The following is a 20,307-nucleotide window of genomic DNA, read 5'->3' as shown; positions in this document are numbered from 1 at the left end:
GTCCAAGTGCCGATAATCAAATTGATTTTCTGGACGTATCCAGGGACTTTATAGGCCTCTAAATGCCACTGTGCGCCCAGAGCTAAAAGGGAGGAGTGGTTAGGGTGGTATTTGGGTGGGATGTAGGCTGACCTACACTTAGTATTCCTGCAGGGATAATCGAATGTTTCATGAGACTTCCTGGACGAAACTTAAACTTTGTGAATTAGACGATGTAAAAGCAGATATAAGTGCCACAAAGGTATCCTAAGTGACCAGATAACCACTGCAGACAATGTGAAGACCCCCCCCCCCCCCATAGTGATCACTGACCTCCTCACACTGCAACAAATATCAGAATAAAAACATACATACCTGTCTCCGGAACATCAGCACCTGCTATAGGAAAGCCTAGTAGAGCTGCATACAGGTATCTTAAGTAGCCTGGGGGGGGGGGGGGCAGGCTAGTGAACCATAGAGAGGAGGACCCAGGCCCATAAGCCATTCTAACCACTACATTCATAGTAGAAAATGTGAGACTACCAAAACCCCCCCAAACCATACTCTACTGCCATACTGATGCCACTTGAAGCCATAAGGGCTATTGGGATTGTAGACAGGTGGGTATAGTGTGTTTTGGTGGTGTTTTTTTTTTTATTGGGGGCTCAGTGTATCCTATAAAAGCTTTCTGGTGAGATGCTTATGTTTCTTGGACGGTATATCTCCAACGGTATATCTTGAAAACATCCAGGTACTTTATCATATAGCACTCGCTGAATTATCAATAGTACCATAGGCAGCGGAACATTTTTTTGTTTGGGGGGCCCAAAAGCTCCGCCCTAGGCCCCACCCCAGACCTGCTCAAGTTCCTCCCCAGACCTCACCACCATAATAATAGTACTAATTGTAAACACCATTTCTTCCATTCATTTTTCATATACACACAATATAATCTTATTAATAATACACAATGATAACTACAAAATTAAACTACACAAAGTGCACTCTTTTTCCCCTCCCCACCATTGCACAGCATTTCTTCCCCTCTCCTCCATCCCCATATGCAACGTCTTCCTCTCTCATTCCCTCCCTTGCTGCAAAGGGAGTAGGGAAAGAGAGAGAGGGAGAAAGAGATCCAGGGTGTCTCTCTCCCACCCCCTCTACTGCCCTATCCAATATTTCTCCCTCTTTTACACCCTGGACTATGTGCAGCATATTTCGCCCCTGCCCACCTGCCCCATGTCCAACATTTCTGCTTCTATCACCCCTCTCCAGCTCCATGCCACATCTCTTCCTCCATTCCCTCCACCACCATGTCCAACATTCCTCCCTCTTGCATCCATTTCCATCTGTTCCAATTTCCTCTCAACCACCACATCCAACATTTCTCCTTCTTATCTCTCTCTTCCTCACTCCTCTCCCATCACCTTGTCCCAATAATTCTCTTATTTCTTCCTTTCCCTATGTACACCATCTCTTTCCCTCTCACTCACAACCATGCTTAACAATTCTCCCTTTCTATTCCCTCCCCCACCTCAGCATCTCTTTCCCCCATTCTTCCATCCTATGTCCCAAGTTCTTGCCTCCTCCCTCCCTTCTTTGTCCCAAGTTAGTGCTCCCTCCCTCCTTTCTAGCCTTTGTCCCAGGTTTGTGCCCCCTCTCTCACTTCTATGTTCTAACAAGTCCCCTCTCTCTATTTTGTGTCCCAAATTCATGCCCCTTCCCTCATTTGTCCGAAGTTCATGCTCCCTTCCTTTCTTGTCTCAATGTGCCCCTCCCTCCTGTGTCCCAACATGCCCCTTTCCCTCCTTCCCTCCTGTGGCCCAATGTGCCTCTCTTCCTTCCTCCCTTTTGTGTCCCAAGTTCATGCCCCCTCCCAAGAGTATGTACCTGTATTCTGGCTGGCTCTAAAACATCTAAGTAGGTCTCCTCCTTCTTTCCAGCTGCACTTTTTTCTTCACAAAGCCACAGGCAGCAGCAGCAGAATATGGCCAGAGGTCTTGGTGGGCTCCCAAGAATAACATCTGTCACCTCTCCCGGCCCCCAGTCCATATCCCCTCCGCCTTTCCCTAGCTATGTCTTCTCTTCCTTCTCTGCTTTCCCCGAGTTGTCCATCTCTCCCTCCCCCTTATGTCCCATCCCTGAATCTCTTTCCCTTTCCCCATCTTGCCCCCTCCACCAAATCTCTCTACCTCTCTCCATTTTGTCTGCTACACATCCATTTCTCCCTTCCCCCCTATGCCTTCCCTCATGTCCATCTCTCCCTCTCTTACTCTCTCTGTCCTTCTCCAAATCCATCTCTTATTGTCCCTCTTCTGCCCCCCTCTGCCACCTCTCCCTGTCCTCCTCCTACCCCCTCTGCCATCCCCAAATCCGTCTCTCCCTATCCCTCACACATCTGCCATCATTCCCTCCCTCCCTCCTTCCCTCATCTGAGTCCAATATCTCTCCCTTCTCCCAGCTCCTCTCTACCGGTTTTCTACACCTAGCTACCGACCAGCGTACCTGCTGATCATCACTCTTCCGCACCCCTGCCAGCATATATTTCTCTTCCCTCCTCCATCCTGCCCGCCGCCGCGTGTCTACATTTAACTTCTTTGAAAAGCGCTGTGCCACCCTGCTGCTGGTCCCTTGCCGCTGCCAGGGCTGTTTTGGGCTGTATCTTATTCAGTCCCAGAGGAGAGTCTTACTTTTATCAGGAGACTTCCCAGTGCTGGGATTCAGTAGAGCAGAGGGAGAGAGAATTCACTGGCCCAGAGAGGATTATGGCAACAACCTCACTTGGCTCCCAAAGTGCCTTTCCTCAGGCCCAAGATCCCAAGTTGGAAGCTGCAGCAGTGTTTGTTGGGGGGAATCAGCTCCCTCAGTTTCCTCTTTGCAGGATTAGAAATGAATTTGGGGAGAAGCTGAGGAGTTTTTGCCTGACAGAATTGGGAAAAGGGATCAAAGTGCAGAAAGAGATTTGGAGCTGGAAGTCTGGTGACATCACATGGGAGAGGGTGGAGCTTCACACCAAAGGCTGAGAGGGAAACGTTTCTTCTGGCTCTGCCCCTGTTAGTGCTGATTGGTCAGAATGGATGGGAAGAGGAGTGGAAGAGTCCAGCTCCTAGCACAAAGAAAGCAAGAAGGAAGAGGAGTTTCAGGTCCATCCGGTGCCAGTGCTGCTGCCACTTCCTGCCCTGCCGCTGGCCCCTTGCCATTTAACTTTTTGCAAAAGTGCTGTGCCGCAGGACCAGCGACTTCTCTCCACTGCAGCCCGTCCTCTCGGACAACTTCCTGTTTTTGCTAGGGCTGGCCGCAGTGGAGAGAAGACGCCAGTCCAGCGGCAGGGCTGTGTAACGCTCTTGCAAGAAGTTAAACGGAGACATGCGGTAGGTGGTGGGCGAGCAGGCGGGGGGGTGGGTGGGGGTGAGTAGTAGTAGATGCAGGTGAAGGGGTGCGGCAGAGCGTGCTGACCAGCAAGCACACTGGCTGGTAGTAAGATGCCGCTCCCAGCCTCACAAGAAGGGGGGGGGGGGGTTTCCTCCCCACAGGATCACCCATAGGATGGGCAATTTTTGAGAAGGCCATGGCCCCTGTGCCCCCTCCTCCCCCCCGTTCTGATGCCTATGGATAGTACTTTATATTGTACCCTTTCTTGTATAGGAAACCAATGAAGCTGCTTCAAAACAGTTGTGATATGAGTCTTTCATGAAACGCCCATTATCATTCTAGCAGCAGAATGCATCAAGACTTGCAATGCTTTACTCTTAGATTTCACCACCCCCAAATACAGTGCATTGCAATAATCTAATCTATCTGTTATCAACGCTTGCACCACAGTACGAAAATCATAGGGTAGATCTCTGCTAAGAGCTTCCACCTGCTTCAGTTTTCTCCCTGGCGGTTTAAAATACCCTTTCTACACAATTCACATTTTGGTTGAGATTTGCAGAGGTCACTGGCCTTTGAATCTTTTATATCTACCAGGTCCAGGTCATTGAGTACAGGCTGAATTAGTCTTTCCCCCCATAGCACCTATGAAATCTGTAGTTCTTTTTACCAGACAGTGATAAAAGCCCCTGTGAATAAATGGACCCTTTAGTGGATCCATGTTATGTTCTCAGTTTAAACTGTTCATCGCTTAGAAGTATGATTAAGCGATTAATCAAAAATACTATTAAACTTGAAACTTATATCAGTTTATTCCTTACACATGTTCTGTCCTGAGCTGGTAAGAACAAATACAGTTCACTATATGATATCATCAGTAATCAAATGTTTCTAGCAAATGTGCAGTAAGAAAATGGCTTATATAAGAAGAATAGAACTATTAGCCAATCTTTCATGTCCCTGTGTTTGTCCTCAGAACAGATATCCTGTTGCATCAAAGTCTGTACCTTGGTAAATGCATTTTTCCACCTCCGAGATTGCTGGCAGATTTAATACTGTGTCCATTTCTGATGTACAGGGCAAGCAGACAGGCCTATGGGAAAGAAGACAGTCTAGTATTAGATTAGAATAATGGGGCAGTGACCCTAGCTGATCAAGAATGATGTAAGTTTTATGTAATGCTGCTCAGAGTACAGAGTTCTAAGAATCAAATAATGATCATAGGGTGGAGTATCTCAAAAAGTGCAAGCGGATCAATGAGCTTTTGAAGCAGTCATGAGCAATATTAAACTCTAAAAATCAGCCACACACAAGGGGAATATGACAGGGAAGCTGTTGGCACATCTGGTGCAGCTGTCTGTTGCAAAGCGGTATATCACTAGCATTAAGGGAAGTTTGGGTGGGATTCATATCAAGGAGGAGGAAATAATGAAATAGTTTGCAAATTATTATACAGAGCTAGGGGGCTAGAGTTGCTGCAAGTTAGCCCTGAATATTTGAGTTGACTCATTCAGAGCATCAAATAGTTGAGGCTTGGTATGACCCCAGGACTAGGTGGCTTGAGGAAAACTTTTAAAACAATGTGAGGTAGTGAAACCTATTGCATAAATGGGTACTGTGGTAAAAATGTCCAGAAGGCTAATTTTATTCCTTTATATAAAAATGAAAAACATACACAATTTTACATAAACAAAGTTTAGGAGTTGCCCCACCTTAATGTTTTCTTAAAACTACCGTTAAGCTAACAGTATATTGTAATTATTGTGCACTTGACAAATAATTAACAGTCTATGACATAAGAGCCGCCTTTGATGCAGAAGGAAACTTCTTTTGGTGGCTGGCCACTAGCTGAAGAACAAATTGCTTCTGTTTTTCATCTTATGTAAAGTATCGTATTTTTCAATGAGGCTTATCCCTCATTCTTCTGCATCATTAACAATAGTCAGTTTCGATGCCAAATTCCAAAGTTCCTTGAAAATGGGATTGTCAGTCCACTCTTGGGATGTTTCTTAAGGAATATTTTTGCTTTTGTTGATCCTCCTTCAATCAAGAGATCACAAAATGACTATGTTCTCTGTGTTATAAGACTTACAAGGTTCCGATTCATCTGTACGCAAGAGACATTGTGAAATGTCTGGCAACAGTGGACCAAACAAGCAAGAGAAGACACTAGACAACATGATTTCCATGATATGATGGCAACAGGTGATCCAGATTAGTTCAGCTCCCGAAGCTTTTTCGATTCAGATGCAAGATCCTTTGTGAAGTGCAGTATTGCTTGCTGCTGTATCAAAGACAAGACCTTAGTACTATAATGCAAAGGCGAATAAAAGAAGTGGGGGATTTCAGAGATTTTCTACATTGGACAATTTCCTGGAGGAAAAGTCCATAGTCTGTTATTAAGAAAGACATGGGGGAAAGCCACTGCTTGCCCTGGATCGGTAGCATGGAATATTGCTATTCCTTGGGTTTTGGCCAGGTACTAGGGACCTGGATTGGCCACTGTGAAAACAGGCTACTGGGCTTGATAGACCATTGGTCTGACCCAGTAAGGCGATTCTTATGTCCCCCCCCCCACTCTCACATAATATAAGTAAGAATTGTATCTGGTACAGGCTATAAGGGGAGGAGGGGATGGCACCCCACTTGGTGTTTCTGGCATCTTCATGAGCAACAGAGCTTTCAGAATAGATTCATAGGCAACAGTTTGAGGATACCACTAAGATTTCAATAATGTTGGACTTCAGGAAACCCTGTACAAGCTCTTTCACAGGGCCTCTATTACTAAGTAGAAAGGAGGTAGCTGAAGCTGTGGAAGGAGGATTCCTGTGACAGGTGTGAAGTATGGATTGGTAACTTTGTGCATTCCTTTTGGAGTGCATGACAGCACAGCACTTCTGCTGATAACATAGTCCCTAATATATGCTGATAACATGGTCCCTAATATACCCCAGTTCGGTGAGATCACTGAATCAAAGGGTATTGGTCTGAACACTTCACATTAATTATATTGTATTTAATTTATATTTATAAAGCTGTGATTAGTATGAGATTTGATTAAATAATTATCACAGAATAACATTGTATATCTCCCTAGTTGGTTGTATAATCTGATGAAATCTTTCATCATGTTCGTCGCTGACTGCACCAAGATTTGCGGGGAAGAAGTCCAAGTGTGAATGTAGAAAGTGCATCTTCAGTGACATGTTGCATTTCATGGTTTTGTTTGCTCTAATAAATTTGTCAACCAGTTGAAAATAGTTTGGTGCTCTGTAACTGCCAAGATAATTCTCAACGACATCCTTGAATGCTTTCCAGGCGATTTTCTCTGGCCTGACTAACAGATCTTCAAATCTTTCGTCATTGATGACGTGTCTGATCTGTGGACCAACAAAAATGCCTTCCTTAATCTTGGCATCAGTTATTCTTGGAAACATCTGTCTTAGATAAAGAAAACCTTTGCCTTCCTTGTTCATCGCTTTTACAGAATTTATGATCAGTCCAAGTTTTATGTGAAGAGGAGGCAAAAATATCTTTGTTGGAAAGTGGTTCATGTACCACATTTTTCTGTCCTGGAACCAAATTCTTATGGAGTGACCAGTTCTTTTGAATGTAATGCAACTCCTTAGCATGGCTATCCTATTCACAAATAAAACAACAGTACTTGGTATAGTACTCCCCCGATATTCGCGGGGGTTCCGTTCCAGGAACCCCCGCGAATCTTGAAAAACCGCGAATACGGTTTTTCATGGGGGAGACTGGAGAGGGCAGCGAGAGAGGCAGGAGAGAGCAGCCGGAGTGCCAGCGAGTGCAGGAAATCACTCGCTGTATGCTCCGACCGCCTCATCCTGCACTAAGTCGGGCCTTACCAATCAGAAGCTGCGTGTCAAAGCAGCTCCTGATTGGATAAGACCTGACTTAGTGCAGAGGCGGTCGGATAATACTACGAATGACCAGGACCGCGAACGACCGGGGGAACACTGTATATCCAAGATGAATTTTAAATAACAGAGCTACTACTTTAAAATCACTGCAGATGTTCCAGTTGTACTTTGTGTACTGGCTATGCTTTAACAGCAATTCCATGTCTTCATATGTTTCTTTTATGTGTGCAACAGAGAAGAAGTGGGGAAGGAACTGTACACATCAACCATAGATAAAGTCAAGTTTATTTAATACAAACAAACTGTATAAAATACAAACATTCTATGTGTTTCTAATTGTTGCTCATTTAGTTGAGTTTTATTTTGCAGTTCTTTTGATAAAGTTTTAAGATCAGTAGAGCAAACAGTAAAGAGTCCAGGATGATAACTGTCAATCTTTGAAGTGTAGTAGAAGGTTCCAAAAATGACATCTGTAGTAGAGGTGTCACCAGTGCTGATCGGGCACCCCCAGGTTGAGGTAGAGATCCCTCTAGGACAAAAGCAACACTTTTCTGCTAGTGAGCCCTGCTATGACCTCGAGTGCAGGTGATTTGACCTCTGCTCCGAGCAACTGCCTCAAACAACTATTTGTGACTTGTGGCTGTAAGCGGGGGCTCGGAAGCTTCTCGTCTCCCCCTATAAGACAAAACTGGCTCCCCGCTTTCTCCGAATTGCCATGCTGCAAAGGTTTCAAGCATCAGCTGAGAAGAAGAGGAAACCAAAACTATTGGGATGTGCCAAACTACTTTCCCCTTCTTTTTTCAGAGGCATCAAATAAAGAGAGAAAATGAAGGACACTAGAGCTCTCACAGTCAGATCAGAGTGCCCTATCTTGGCTCCACTCCAACTATTGTCTATCCCACATATTCTTAAATTCCATCACCATTTTTGTCTTCACAACCTCTCCCAGGAGGTCACTGCCAAGTTTACCACCTTGCAACATCCCCATCTCAAAAAAGATTAATTTAGATATTAACACCTTTTTTATGTATTCAGACACCTGTATTACCCTTTCCTCTAGGGTACACACATTCAAGTCTTTAAGTCTCTTCTCATACATCTCTTGGCACAAGCTCCCTATTATTTTTATTGCCTTCCTCCAAAATTGAACGCTATATTCCAAATGGGCCTCACAAAAGATTTTCACATCTCCTTTCTTCAACTGGATATGCCTTTCTCTATGCAGCTGAGCATTCTTCTAGCTACAGCTACTGCCTTGTCACATTGTTTGTTGCCTTAAGATTTTCCAACCCTATCACCCCAAGGTTCTTCTCCTAGTCTATACTTTTCACCCACTAACAAATAAAGGGCCCCTTCAACTCAATAGAATATGTTATATTATTTATTTATTCAATTTTCTAACCGTTCTCCCAGGAGAGCTCAGAACGGTTTACATGAGTTTATTCAGGTACTCAAGCATTTTTCCCTGTCTGTCCTGGTGGGCTCACAATCTATCTAATGTACCTGGGGCAATGGGGGATTAAGTGACTTGCCCAGGGTCACAAGGAGCAGCATAGGGTTGAACCCACAACCTCAGGGTGGTGAGGCTGTAGCTTTAACCACTGCGCCACACTCTCCCAACATATTGTGTCTCCATTTCCAGTTTTATACACCTGCTCACTTTTTTCTATTTCATTCCCCCCTTTTCTTCCAAGCATAGCCTTCATATTTTACTGATTAATACCATACCATATTGTTTCTTATACCCCGCAATTGTCTACTAGGAATCATTGTGGCTTAATCCCCCCAGTATTGTTCCTGACCTGCTGTCCCCGTGTTTCTCCATGTACAGTACATTCCCCAAAATCCATAATAAATTGATTTTCTTGCTTTTCAAGCATTCATTGCAGTTTTCAGTTCCCATTCCCTCATCTTCCTGATACTGTCCTCCCATGGATCCACTGGGAAGCCTCCTCTTAAACCCAACATTTTAAGATCATGAGCACCACCTTCATGAACAGCCATACAGCCTCCTTGATCCTGTATGAATTTCTCCTCCCCAGCATCACTAGTCCATAAGTCCACTCTTAGTTTTTATCTGAGAATATATCCACTGAGAATATATCCACCTACAGGCTTTATATATACCGCTATGCTTTTGTATCACCACTCCCCCTCTTCGATGTCCGACTACCTGGAAGTGACGTTAAGTTCCTGCCGGTTAGGATAATTCATTATAGATTTAACCATTCAATTTCTGAATTTAAGCCAAAAGGGAAGATGAGACGTTGTCCCTTTTGCAGCAAGCATTTTGTAATATCACCTTCGTATTGACCTATATGTATCAAAACTGTATATTTTAATTCCTCTAAAGCAGGGGTGCCCACACTTTTTGGGCTTGCGAGCTACTTTTAAAATGATCAAGTCAAAATGATCTACCAACAATAAAATTTTTAAAAAACACAAAGCACACTGTACGCAGAGAAAATGTTAATTATCATTCCTATTCCAAGATTTTTCAAAGAGATCAAAGCAGATGACTCTATGCACAACCATACAAAAATAGACAAATATACCCCCTCCCTTTTTACTAAACCACGATAGCAGTTTTTAGCGCAAGGAGCTGCGCTGAATGCCCAGCGCTGCTCTCGACGCTCATACACTCCCTGTGCTAAAAACTTCTATTGCGGTTTAGTAAAAGGGGACCTTAGTGTAAAATATAGACAGCAGATATAAATTCAGACACATTTTGATCACTAAATTTAAAATAAAATCATTTTTCCTACCTTGTCTGGTGATTTCATGAGTCTCTGGTTGCACTTTCTTCTTCTGATTGTGCATCCAATCTTTCTTCCCTTCTTTTAGCCTGTATGCTTCCTCTCCTCCAGACCTCATTCCCTCCCCCAACTTTTCCTTCCTCTCTCCCTGCCCTTTCTTTCTCTCTGCCTCCCTTTCTTTGTTTTTCTGTTTCTCTTCTTTCCTTCTGTCTCCCTGCCTGCCCTTTTTCTTTCTTTCTCCTTGCCCTCCCCCAAGCCACTGCCACTGCCATCGAGGACCAGGACCCAAACCGACACCAATAACAGGCCCCAAACCGCCACTAATAACAGGCCCGAAAGCCGACGCTGCCCCAAGCTCTCCCTGCTTCGGCTAACCAGCACTCCTCTTCCCGACGTCAATTCTGCCGTCGGGGAGAGGAAGGCTGATCAGCTCAAGATCGCGATCGACCAATTGGGGGAAATGCTGCCGGGTCCTGCCTTCGCGGAAACAGAAAGTAGGCAGGACCCGGCAGCAAGAAGAGGAAATGCTTCACTAAACTGTCGCCCGCCTTAGCCTGTGGCGAACGCTTGCTTCAGGGCTCTCAACATGTGCGTGCCGGCTTCACTTCTCTTCCCCCCCCCCCCCCCCCCCCCCGCGGACATAACTTCCGGTTTCGGAGGGAAGAGAAGAGAAGCCGGCACGTACACGTTAGAGCCCGGAGCATAAGTTCGCTAAGGGCTGAAATCTCCAAGCCGGGTTTTTTTTTAATTTTCAGCAGCGACGGCAGCAGCAACAGGTGACAGCTGGGCCCTAGGGAGAATACAGAAGAAGGCTGATCGGCCCAGTAGATCAGGACGGCAACACGAGTCTAGCGATCGACTCACGTTGACTTCCTGAGCTACTGGTCGATCGCCATCGACGTATTGGGCACCCCTGCTCTAAAGAGTGAGACTCTTGTAACCAATGGACTACCAAGGGAGCAGAGACTCTTCCCGTACGGATATTGCTAAGGTGTTCTGTTATTCTCACTTTGATCTTTCGACTCGTTTGGCCAATATATGGGAGACCACAAGGGCATACCACCCCTTGGGATTCACAGTTAGTGCCCGTAGATAACACAAATTTTTTCTCTTTCAAAGCTGGAAAAATTACTGATGATTGCTGCAAAACGTGACTGCATAAACGACAGTGTCCACACGGTTGATGTGGGGGAAGTGAATGATTTTTCATTAACCTGTCTGTTTTTTTGTATTTCAACACCTCGCCCAAATTACGAGCCCTAGAAAAAGCAAATTTTGGTTTCTCTGACAGAGTGGGATAATATTGGACAATGGGCCAATGCTTTAATATAATTTGTTTAACGGCATTACTCTTGTTGGTATATGGTAATACACATACCTTATGTTCTTCTTTATTTTTAACTTTTGGTTGCATCAGCCAAGACCGTTGGCAATATTTGGCCCGTTTCCATGCTCTCTTTATAATTTTATTTGGATATCCACGTTCTGAAAATTTCTGATACATTACATAGTAACATAACATAGTAGATGACGGCAGATAAAGACCCGAATGGTCCATCCAGTTTGCCCAACCTGATTCAATTTTAATTTTTTTTTTTTTTTTAATTTTTTCTTCTTAACTATTTCTGGGCAAGAATCCAAAGCTTTACCCGGTACTGTGCTTGGGTTCCAACTGCCGAAATCTCTGTTAAGACTTACTCCAGCCCATCTACACCCTCCCAGCTATTGAAACCCTCCCCTGCCCATCCTCCACCAAACGGCCATACACAGACACAGACCGTGCAAGTCTGCCCAGTAACTGGCCTAGTTCAATATTTAATATTATTTTCTGATTCTAAATCTTCTGTGTTCATCCCACGCTTCTTTGAACTCAGTCACAGTTTTACTCTCCACCACCTCTCTCGGGAGCGCATTCCAGGCATCCACTACCCTCTCCGTAAAGTAGAATTTCCTAACATTGCCCCTGAATCTACCACCCCTCAACCTCAAATTATGTCCTCTGGTTTTACCATTTTCCTTTCTCTGGAAAAGATTTTGTTCTACGTTAATACCCTTCAAGTATTTGAACGTCTGAATCATATCTCCCCTGTCTCTCCTTTCCTCTAGGGTATACATATTCAGGGCTTCCAGTCTCTCCTCATACGTCTTCTGGCGCAAGCCTCCTATCATTTTTGTCGCCCTCCTCTGGACCGCCTCAAGTCTTCTTGCGTCTTTCGCCAGATACGGTCTCCAAAACTGAACACAATACTCCAAGTGGGGCCTCACCAATGACCTGTACAGGGGCGTCAACACCTTCTTCCTTCTACTGACTACGCCTCTCTTTATACAGCCCAGCATCCTTCTGGCAGCAGCCACTGCCTTGTCACACTGTTTTTTCGTCTTTAGATCTTCGGACACTATAACCCCAATGTCCCTCTCCCCGTCCGTGCATATCAGCTTCTCTCCTCCCAGCATATACGGTTCCTTCCTGTTATTAATCCCCAAATGCATTACTCTGCATTTCTTTGCATTGAATTTTAGTTGCCAGGCATTAGACCATTCCTCTAACTTTTGCAGATCCTTTTTCATATTTTCCACTCCCTCTTCGGTGTCTACTCTGTTACAAATCTTGGTATCATCTGCAAAAAGGCACACTTTTCCTTCTAACCCTTCAGCAATGTCACTCACAAACATATTGAACAGGATTGGCCCCAGCACCGAACCCTGAGGGACTCCACTAGTCATCTTTCCTTCCTTCGAGCGACTTCCATTAACCACCACCCTCTGGTGTCTGTCCGACAGCCAGTTTCTGACCCAGTTCACCACTTTGGGTCCTAACTTCAGCCCTTCAAGTTTGTTCAAAAGCCTCCTATGAGGAACTGAATCAAAGGCTTTGCTGAAATCCAAGTAAATTACATCTAGCATATGTCCTCGATTCAGCTCTCTGGTCACCCAATCAAAAAATTCAATCAGGTTCGTTTGGCACGATTTACCTTTTGTAAAGCCATGTTGCCTCGGATCCTGTAACCCATTAGATTCAAGGAAGTACACTATCCTTTCTTTCAGCAACACTTCCATTATTTTTCCAACAACTGAAGTGAGGCTCACCGGCCTGTAGTTTCCTGCTTCATCCCTGTGACCACTTTTATGAATAGGGACCACATCCGCTCTCCTCCAATCCCCAGGAATCACTCCCGTCTCCAGAGATTTGTTGAACAAGTCTTTAATAGGACTCGCCAGAACCTCTCTGAGCTCCCTTAGTATCCTGGGATGGATCCCGTCTGGTCCCATCGCTTTGTCCACCTTCAGTTTTTCAAGTTGCTCATAAACACCCTCCTCCGTGAACGACGCAGAATCTACTCCATTTTCTCGTGTAACTTTGTCAGACAATCTCGGTCCTTCTCCAGGATTTTCTTCTGTGAACACAGAACAGAAGTATTTGTTTAGCACATTTGCTTTCTCCTCATCACTCTCCACATATTTGTTCCCAGCATCTTTTAGCCTAGCAATTCCATTTTTTATCTTACTCCTTTTACTAATATATCAGAAAAAAATTTTATCTCCCTTTTTTACATTTTTAGCCATTTGTTCTTCCGCCTGTGCCTTCGCCAAACGTATCTTTCTCTTGGCTTCTTTCAGTTTCACCCTGTAGTCCTTTCTGCTCTCCTCTTCTTGGGTTTTTTTATATTTCATGAACGCCAACTCTTTCGCCTTTATTTTCTCAGCCACTAGGTTGGAGAACCATATCGGCTTCCTTTTTCTCTTGTTTTTATTGATTTTCTTCACATAAAGGTCCGTAGCCAGTTTTTATCGCTCCTTTCAGCTTAGACCACTTCTCTTATGTCCTCCCATCCTAACAGCTCTTTCTTCAGGTACTTTCCCATTGCATTAAAGTCCACACGTTTGAAATCTAGGACTTTAAGTATCGTGCGGCCACTCTCCACTTTAGCCGTTATATCAAACCAAACCGTTTGATGATCGCTACTTCCCAGGTGAGCACCCACTCGAACATTAGAGATACTCTCTCCATTTGTGAGGACCAGATCCAATATCGCTTTTTCCCTTGTGGGTTCCATCACCATTTGTCTGAGCAGAGCCTCTTGAAAGGCATCCACAATTTCCCTACTTCTTTCCGATTCAGCAGACGGAACATTCCAGTCCGCATCCGGCAGGTTGAAATCTCCCAACAGCAGAACCTCCTCTTTCCTTCCAAACTTTTGGATATCCACAATCAGATCCTTATCAATTTGCTGTGATTGAGTCGGAGGTCTGTAGACTACACCCACGTAGATAGAAGTTCCATCTTCTCTTTTCAGAGCAATCCATATCGCTTCTTCCTCTCTCCAGGTCCCTTGCATTTCGGTCGCTTGGATATTGATCTTCACATAGAGAGCTACTCCTCCACCTTTATGACCATCTCTGTCCTTCCTAAAAAGATTATATCCCGGTATGTTTGCATCCCATCCATGTTTTGGCTTGTTTATTAAAGTCTTCCTCGTCTGAGCAAATCCGTCTCAGACGTAGGAACTAACCTGTTGGTATGCTATTCCTTAAGACGCGTGGATGGAAACTCTGATATTGGAGGAGGGCATTTCGGTCCGACGGCTTTTTGTGTAGACTGGTAGAGATCACATTTTCCTGGATATATATTTTTATATCTAAAAATGACATTTGATGTTTATCTAATATAATAAAACGGTAAGCCGCGCATGCGCACTTCCTAAGCGTGGGTCCGTTTTCTGTGAGCTGTAGCTAGGAAGTGCGCTTGCGCGGCTCACCCCCTGCCCTCTCCGTCATCTCCCGGCTCCAGCGGCGTCACAGTTTTCAAAGAGGCGCGGGATTGTTTCAATGCGGACCAACAACAAGCCGTTAAAGCTCCTGGTGCTGACTCCCAACGGTGGAGGAGAGGCAAGGTAGAAGAAGATTTCCACTGCCCCCCCCTTCCCTTACCGCGGCCCCGACTGGCGATTTAAGCAGCGTGTCAGCAGTCTTCACACGCTGCTTCGGCCCCTTCTACTGCCCTGATTTGCTCCGGACGTGCCAGAGTAAATCAGGCCAGGAGAAGGACTCGAAGCAGCGTGTGAAGACTGGTGGACACGCATCTTGAATCGCCATGTGTACTCGGACCTGCGGGAAGGGAAGGGAAAGGGGGGGGGGGGCGGCAAAGGACTCAGGACCGCATTTGTAGTCGCGACTGTGGGAAGGGAAAGGGGGTAGAGGAAACAATAATGCTGCTGCACAGGGAACTGGTGTGGGGGGAGGGAAATGGAGGGGGAGGGTATGCTGCTTTGGACACACAGACAGAGGGAGGAAGGGAGACAGAAAGAAAAGAAGAAAGACACAGGTGCAGGGAGATATACAGAAAGACAAACAGACAAAGGGGGCCAGGGACAGAGACAGACAGAAAGAAAGACAGCGGGAGTCGTGTCAGGAAGGGTGCGGGATGCCGCAGAGGGAACTTTTCCAATGGGTGCAACTGGGCGGCTGTCGGGAACCTCTGATCAGGGGCAGAGCAAGGTAACTGTATCATAGGGATAAGAAGGAGGAGGGGGGAGAAAAAGGAAGGGACGCCTACTGCTGGACAGGGGGAGAAGGAAAGAGGTGCTGATGGACAGGGGGGAGCTAAAACGGGGGGAGCTAAAAAGGGAGAAGGGCTGCTGCTGCATAAGGAGAGCTGTGAAGGGGTGGTGGTGGACACAGGGGAGGTAAAAGGAAGGGAGAATGGACAGGGGGAGCAGGCAAGGGGTGGCGATGGACAGCCAAGGAAAAAGAAAGACAGAAAGAAAGAAAGCGGCTAAGGAGAGAGAGAGAAAAAAATAAATAAAGAGAGACACACACACATATATTCTAGCACCCGTTAATGTAACGGGCTATAAGACTAGTCTTTATTATAAGTAAATTTGACATTAGGATCGTTATAATTAATTTCTTCCAAGAATTCATTTAATTCATCATGACCACCAGTCCACACAAAAAACACGTCGTCAATGAATCTCCTCTCTTATTTCGGTGTTAACCCAGATGTAGAAAGCCTCACAGGTATTTAATTGTTATTTAAAGTTGTTTCATGAGAAAAGCAGAGAGAGATTTAAAGTAATATAAGAATTGATTCTGAATATACAAATATTTAGGTTTTAGTTAGGTTTTAATTAAATTTGTGTTTTTAACAGGAACCCCTCCTGACGAAGGACCCGAAACTCGAGTCGGGGGGCCAGGCTTAATAACAATAAATTTTAGTTATCACGTCAGTTAAGGCAAGCACAAGCAGCACACAGCACTTTAAGTTTAACGCACTTTACTCTCATCGCAGCTGGAGGTTAAAGATTCTGCCACCTAGTCCATTCAAGTCATCTTAAAGATAAGTGAATTGTATTTACTTATATAATACCATTTGGAGCAATGGAGTAGGATGGCACGGGGACATTGAAGTGATATGATGGTCCCTAATATACCCCAGTTCGGTGAGATCACTGAATCAAAGGGTATTGGTCTGAACACTTCACATTAATTATATTGTATTTAATTTATATTTATAAAGCTGTGATTAGTATGAGATTTGAAAGGTTTCACCAGGACATTGCCACAATGGAAAAAAGATATCATGGCAACTGGAAACCATCAATGCTGGCTGACTATTGTTGGACAGTGCAATGAGATACACCGGACACTAAGTACAAACAAAAATCAGCAGGAAAACACTTTTAACCACAGTGAACTATCATAGCGTATCAGAAACTTTGTGCATTAAAACATGTTATAGTCAATTAAAGATACCATCGTGTTTCTCAAAATTCCTATGTGATATAGTCAGAGAAAAATTATATTTGTGTTTATTTTGAAGGGGTTGATCATAATCACCAGTTCTGTTTTAAGGAAGCATAACTTTTGGAAAAATGTGTTGTTCATTAGAGTGAAATATGGGCCTGAGTCCTCCATCTCTATGGTACACTATAATAATAATAATAATAACTTTATTTTTCTATACCGCCATAATCTTGCGACTTCTAGGCGGTTCACAATGAAGATAAGCTGTACAATCAGCGAATTACAGAGTATAAATAGATATGAGAACATTAAGCAGTCAGTGAATTAAAAGGTGCAAAATGGTTAGGAGAAAAATGTACATAGGTTATTGAAAATAATTAACTTATTTTCATATTACATTGAACCACCCATAAGGCTACTCTAAGAACCTGCTTGCTTCTCTACTAGGACTGACCATAACATCTGAAGCTATCACATAAGCATGTGTACAGCTCTCCCTCTGTATTCACGGGGGTTAGGTGCAGAGCTGGCCCGCAAATTGCAAAAAATCACAAATAAGTTTTTTGGTTGGCTCTGACGCCCCCTGCCTCCCTCCTGCATCCCCGGATCTTACCTAGTGGTCTAGCGGTGACGCGGGGTAGGATCGATCATCCTATGCTCCTGCCCCATGCAGAGCCGTCATCAAAATGGCTGCCATGAGTTCTCATTGTAGTCTCGAGACTACAACAGGAACTCATGGCAACCATTTTAATGATGGCTCTGCACGGGGCAGGAGCATAGGAAGATCGGACCTGTCCCGCGTCACCGCTAGACAACCAGGTAAGATTCGGGGAGGCTCGGACAGCCTAAAAATAGAAGAAAAATAGAAGAAAACTTAGACAAAAAAAATTGCGAATAACCAAATCCACGGATACTGAAACCATGGATATGGAGGAAGAAGTGTACATTGTTTCATTCACATTTTTTGGGGATGGGAGGGAGTCAGTGACCACTTAAGGAGTGTGAGAATGTTAAGCCTTCATCCTTCCAGTGGTCATCCGCTCAGTTTGGGCACCATTTTGACACTTATTTGTTGTTAAAATAGGTCTAGCCCAAAATGTCCAGATGATGCCTTGGACATTTTCTAAAATGTTCAGTTATTGCAGAAAAATATCAGATCATAAGCCCATCCTAATTCTGTCCAAACTACGTCTCCGAAACGCCCCCTTGAAATTTAAATGCACTGTAGACAATCACCATAGAAATCTATCTAGAAAATAGCTGTCAATAATAACGAATTGGAAGGGTTTGGCAAGAAAAACTTCTATCTGCCCCTTTATGACACAAATTGGGTGTTTTTCTTTTTTTGAAAACGATCCCCTAAGTGTAGAATTATGTACAAAACATGGAACCCCCTTCCCCCCCAAAAAAGATCACCAGATCTTGTTGGACAGCTCCAAATCCTGCTTCAGCTTCAGCAGGGCGATGTCAGAATCAAAACCGTTTTTATCGTTATAGTTATTATGCACTTCAATAATCTCAACATCCATTTTCTTCCCTTTGATTTTGTTTATGTTACCTGAAAGAAAAACAAACCAAGAAGAAGAAGAAATTACCAACTGATGGCTTACAAAGGCTACTCGAACAAACATGTACGTATCCATCGGCATCAGCTTTTCAAAACAACTGAGGGTACTGAATTCAGTTCGGTCAATATTCAGCCATCATAGTCATAATTGATTTTAAATGCCATCTGCAGAGGCTACATAAAATTTGAACATTTGATATCACTGTCTAGAAAATAAGCAGCGCTGAATATCTGAGACGAGTGAGCAGCACCAAAGTTATCTTGGCCACAATATTTAAAGGGCTATCTGGCTAGCTCTCTGGGCACCCCTTGTGCTCCTTGATCATCCAACAGTCCCATGGGTTCCCTCACAGGTTTTCTGCTTCTGATGTACTTGAAAAAGTTATTACTATGAGTTTTTGCCTCTTTGGCAAATTTCTTTTCAAATTCTTTTTTTAGTTTCTTTATCAATGCTTTGCATCTAACTTGCCAGTGCTTATATAAGTTCTTATTTTCTTCATTTGGATACTTTTTCCATTCTTTAAAGGGTATTCTTTTGGCTCTAATAGCCTCTTTCACTTCACCTTTTAACCATGCCAGCTCTCGTTTTCTCTTCTTTCTACCTTTGTTTTTTTTTTAATTTTTTAAAATTATCTGTTTATTCATTTGAAAATAATATCAAGCATTACACTTGTTACGGAAATACGAAGAAAAGATTTTTACAAAGAAGAATAAGAACAGGTAAATAAAAATACAACTTCTTCTTAGACCCCAATATAGAACCTTGGTGGAAAAGTCCACCTAAAGCAGGGGTGTCCAACCTTTTGGCTTCCCTGGGTCCCATTGGCCGAAAAAAATGTTTCTGGGGCTGTGCAAACGCGCAAATGCTGCAGCAAGACAGAGGAGGGAGCTGGAAAGACGGTAAACACCCGGGGGCAGCAGAGGAAAACACTGCATCACCCTCGACCGGGGCTGCACAAAATACTTCATGGGGCTGCAGGTTGGACACCCCTGACCTAAAGGGACTTTAAATTAAACAACAAGAAACAATAACAACAAAAAAAGGCTTTAACGGATATATTCCTCTCATTATAACATCCATTAGTCCCTGATGATCTTTTTCATGTCTAGAAAGCTCCTAAGATGTTCTGGAACAAAAAAGGTATATTTTGTCACCAAGTATTTATTGAGGCATTTGCAAGGGTAAACCAATTTGAAAGTGGCTCCAAGATCTTTCACTTCTTGCCTCATTACTAAAACAATTTTCTCCTTTCTTGTGTCTCCTTATTAACATCGGGGTAAATCCATATACGCTGTCCCATAAAAGGAGCTTGAGTTTTACGGAAATAAAGCTTTAGTACAGCATCTTGCTGAAACACAAATGAAAGTGAGCAAGGTAGGTCTTTCCTCAATTTTTGTAGTAGATGTTTCCAAAATTTCTGAGATATTTCCCAACTCGAGTGGTTGAGGTAAAAGTCCTTGATTTACTACTGGAGTTTCGCTCCCTAATTTCTTAATAGGACCAGGTAAATAATAAATCTTATTCAAAGGAGGAATAAGTTCAGGAGCAAAACCCAGAATTTGAACCAAATAGTTCTTAAACAATTCAACAGAAGAAATTTCTGTCATCCTTGGGAAATTTAATAGTTTCAAGTTCAGTTGTCTATTGTAATTCTCTAATTGCTCTATTTTCTTGTGTACTAAAAGTTTGTCTTTAATCAATTGAGCATTAACTTCTTTAAGAGCTTTTATTTCTTCATTAACAACTTGAAACTTAAATTCATTTTCATTTTTTATTTCATCAATTGTTTTTGCTAAAGAGTCTACCTTTTTCACTAAGGAAGATGTTTCCTGCACTGTTTTTTGTAATGTTCCGTCCATCCTCTGGATCGCTTTCCAAACATCTAACAGGGCCATCTCCGAGGGGGTCGAGAGAGTCAAACAACTATCTTCCACCAAAGGTTGCATTTTATCCCCCGAGACTCCTTCTTCCATCTTGCATCCCTCACTGGAGACAACTCCTGCA

At 43.7% G+C, this 20,307-nt stretch overlaps 1 protein-coding gene across 3 annotated transcripts in view; it reads right to left on the bottom strand.

The window, feature by feature from the left end:
* The window catches only part of LOC117360271 (complement C2-like), a 116,377-nt gene that overhangs the window by 15,063 nt on the left and 81,007 nt on the right, over positions 1–20,307 (bottom strand). For all 3 annotated transcript variants that reach the window (XM_033943944.1, XM_033943945.1, XM_033943946.1), the window contains 2 exons: positions 18,152–18,293; positions 4,359–4,444 (listed from right to left, as the gene is read on the bottom strand). In XM_033943944.1, the coding sequence (XP_033799835.1) occupies positions 4,359–4,444; positions 18,152–18,293 (228 nt within the window). The remainder of the gene's footprint in view (positions 1–4,358; positions 4,445–18,151; positions 18,294–20,307) is intronic.

Source organism: Geotrypetes seraphini, chromosome 5, assembly GCF_902459505.1.
Source record: "Geotrypetes seraphini chromosome 5, aGeoSer1.1, whole genome shotgun sequence".
NCBI lineage: Eukaryota > Metazoa > Chordata > Amphibia > Gymnophiona > Dermophiidae > Geotrypetes > Geotrypetes seraphini.
The sequence above is the reverse complement of the archived record's forward strand: the minus strand, read 5'-3'. Positions and strand labels throughout refer to the sequence as shown.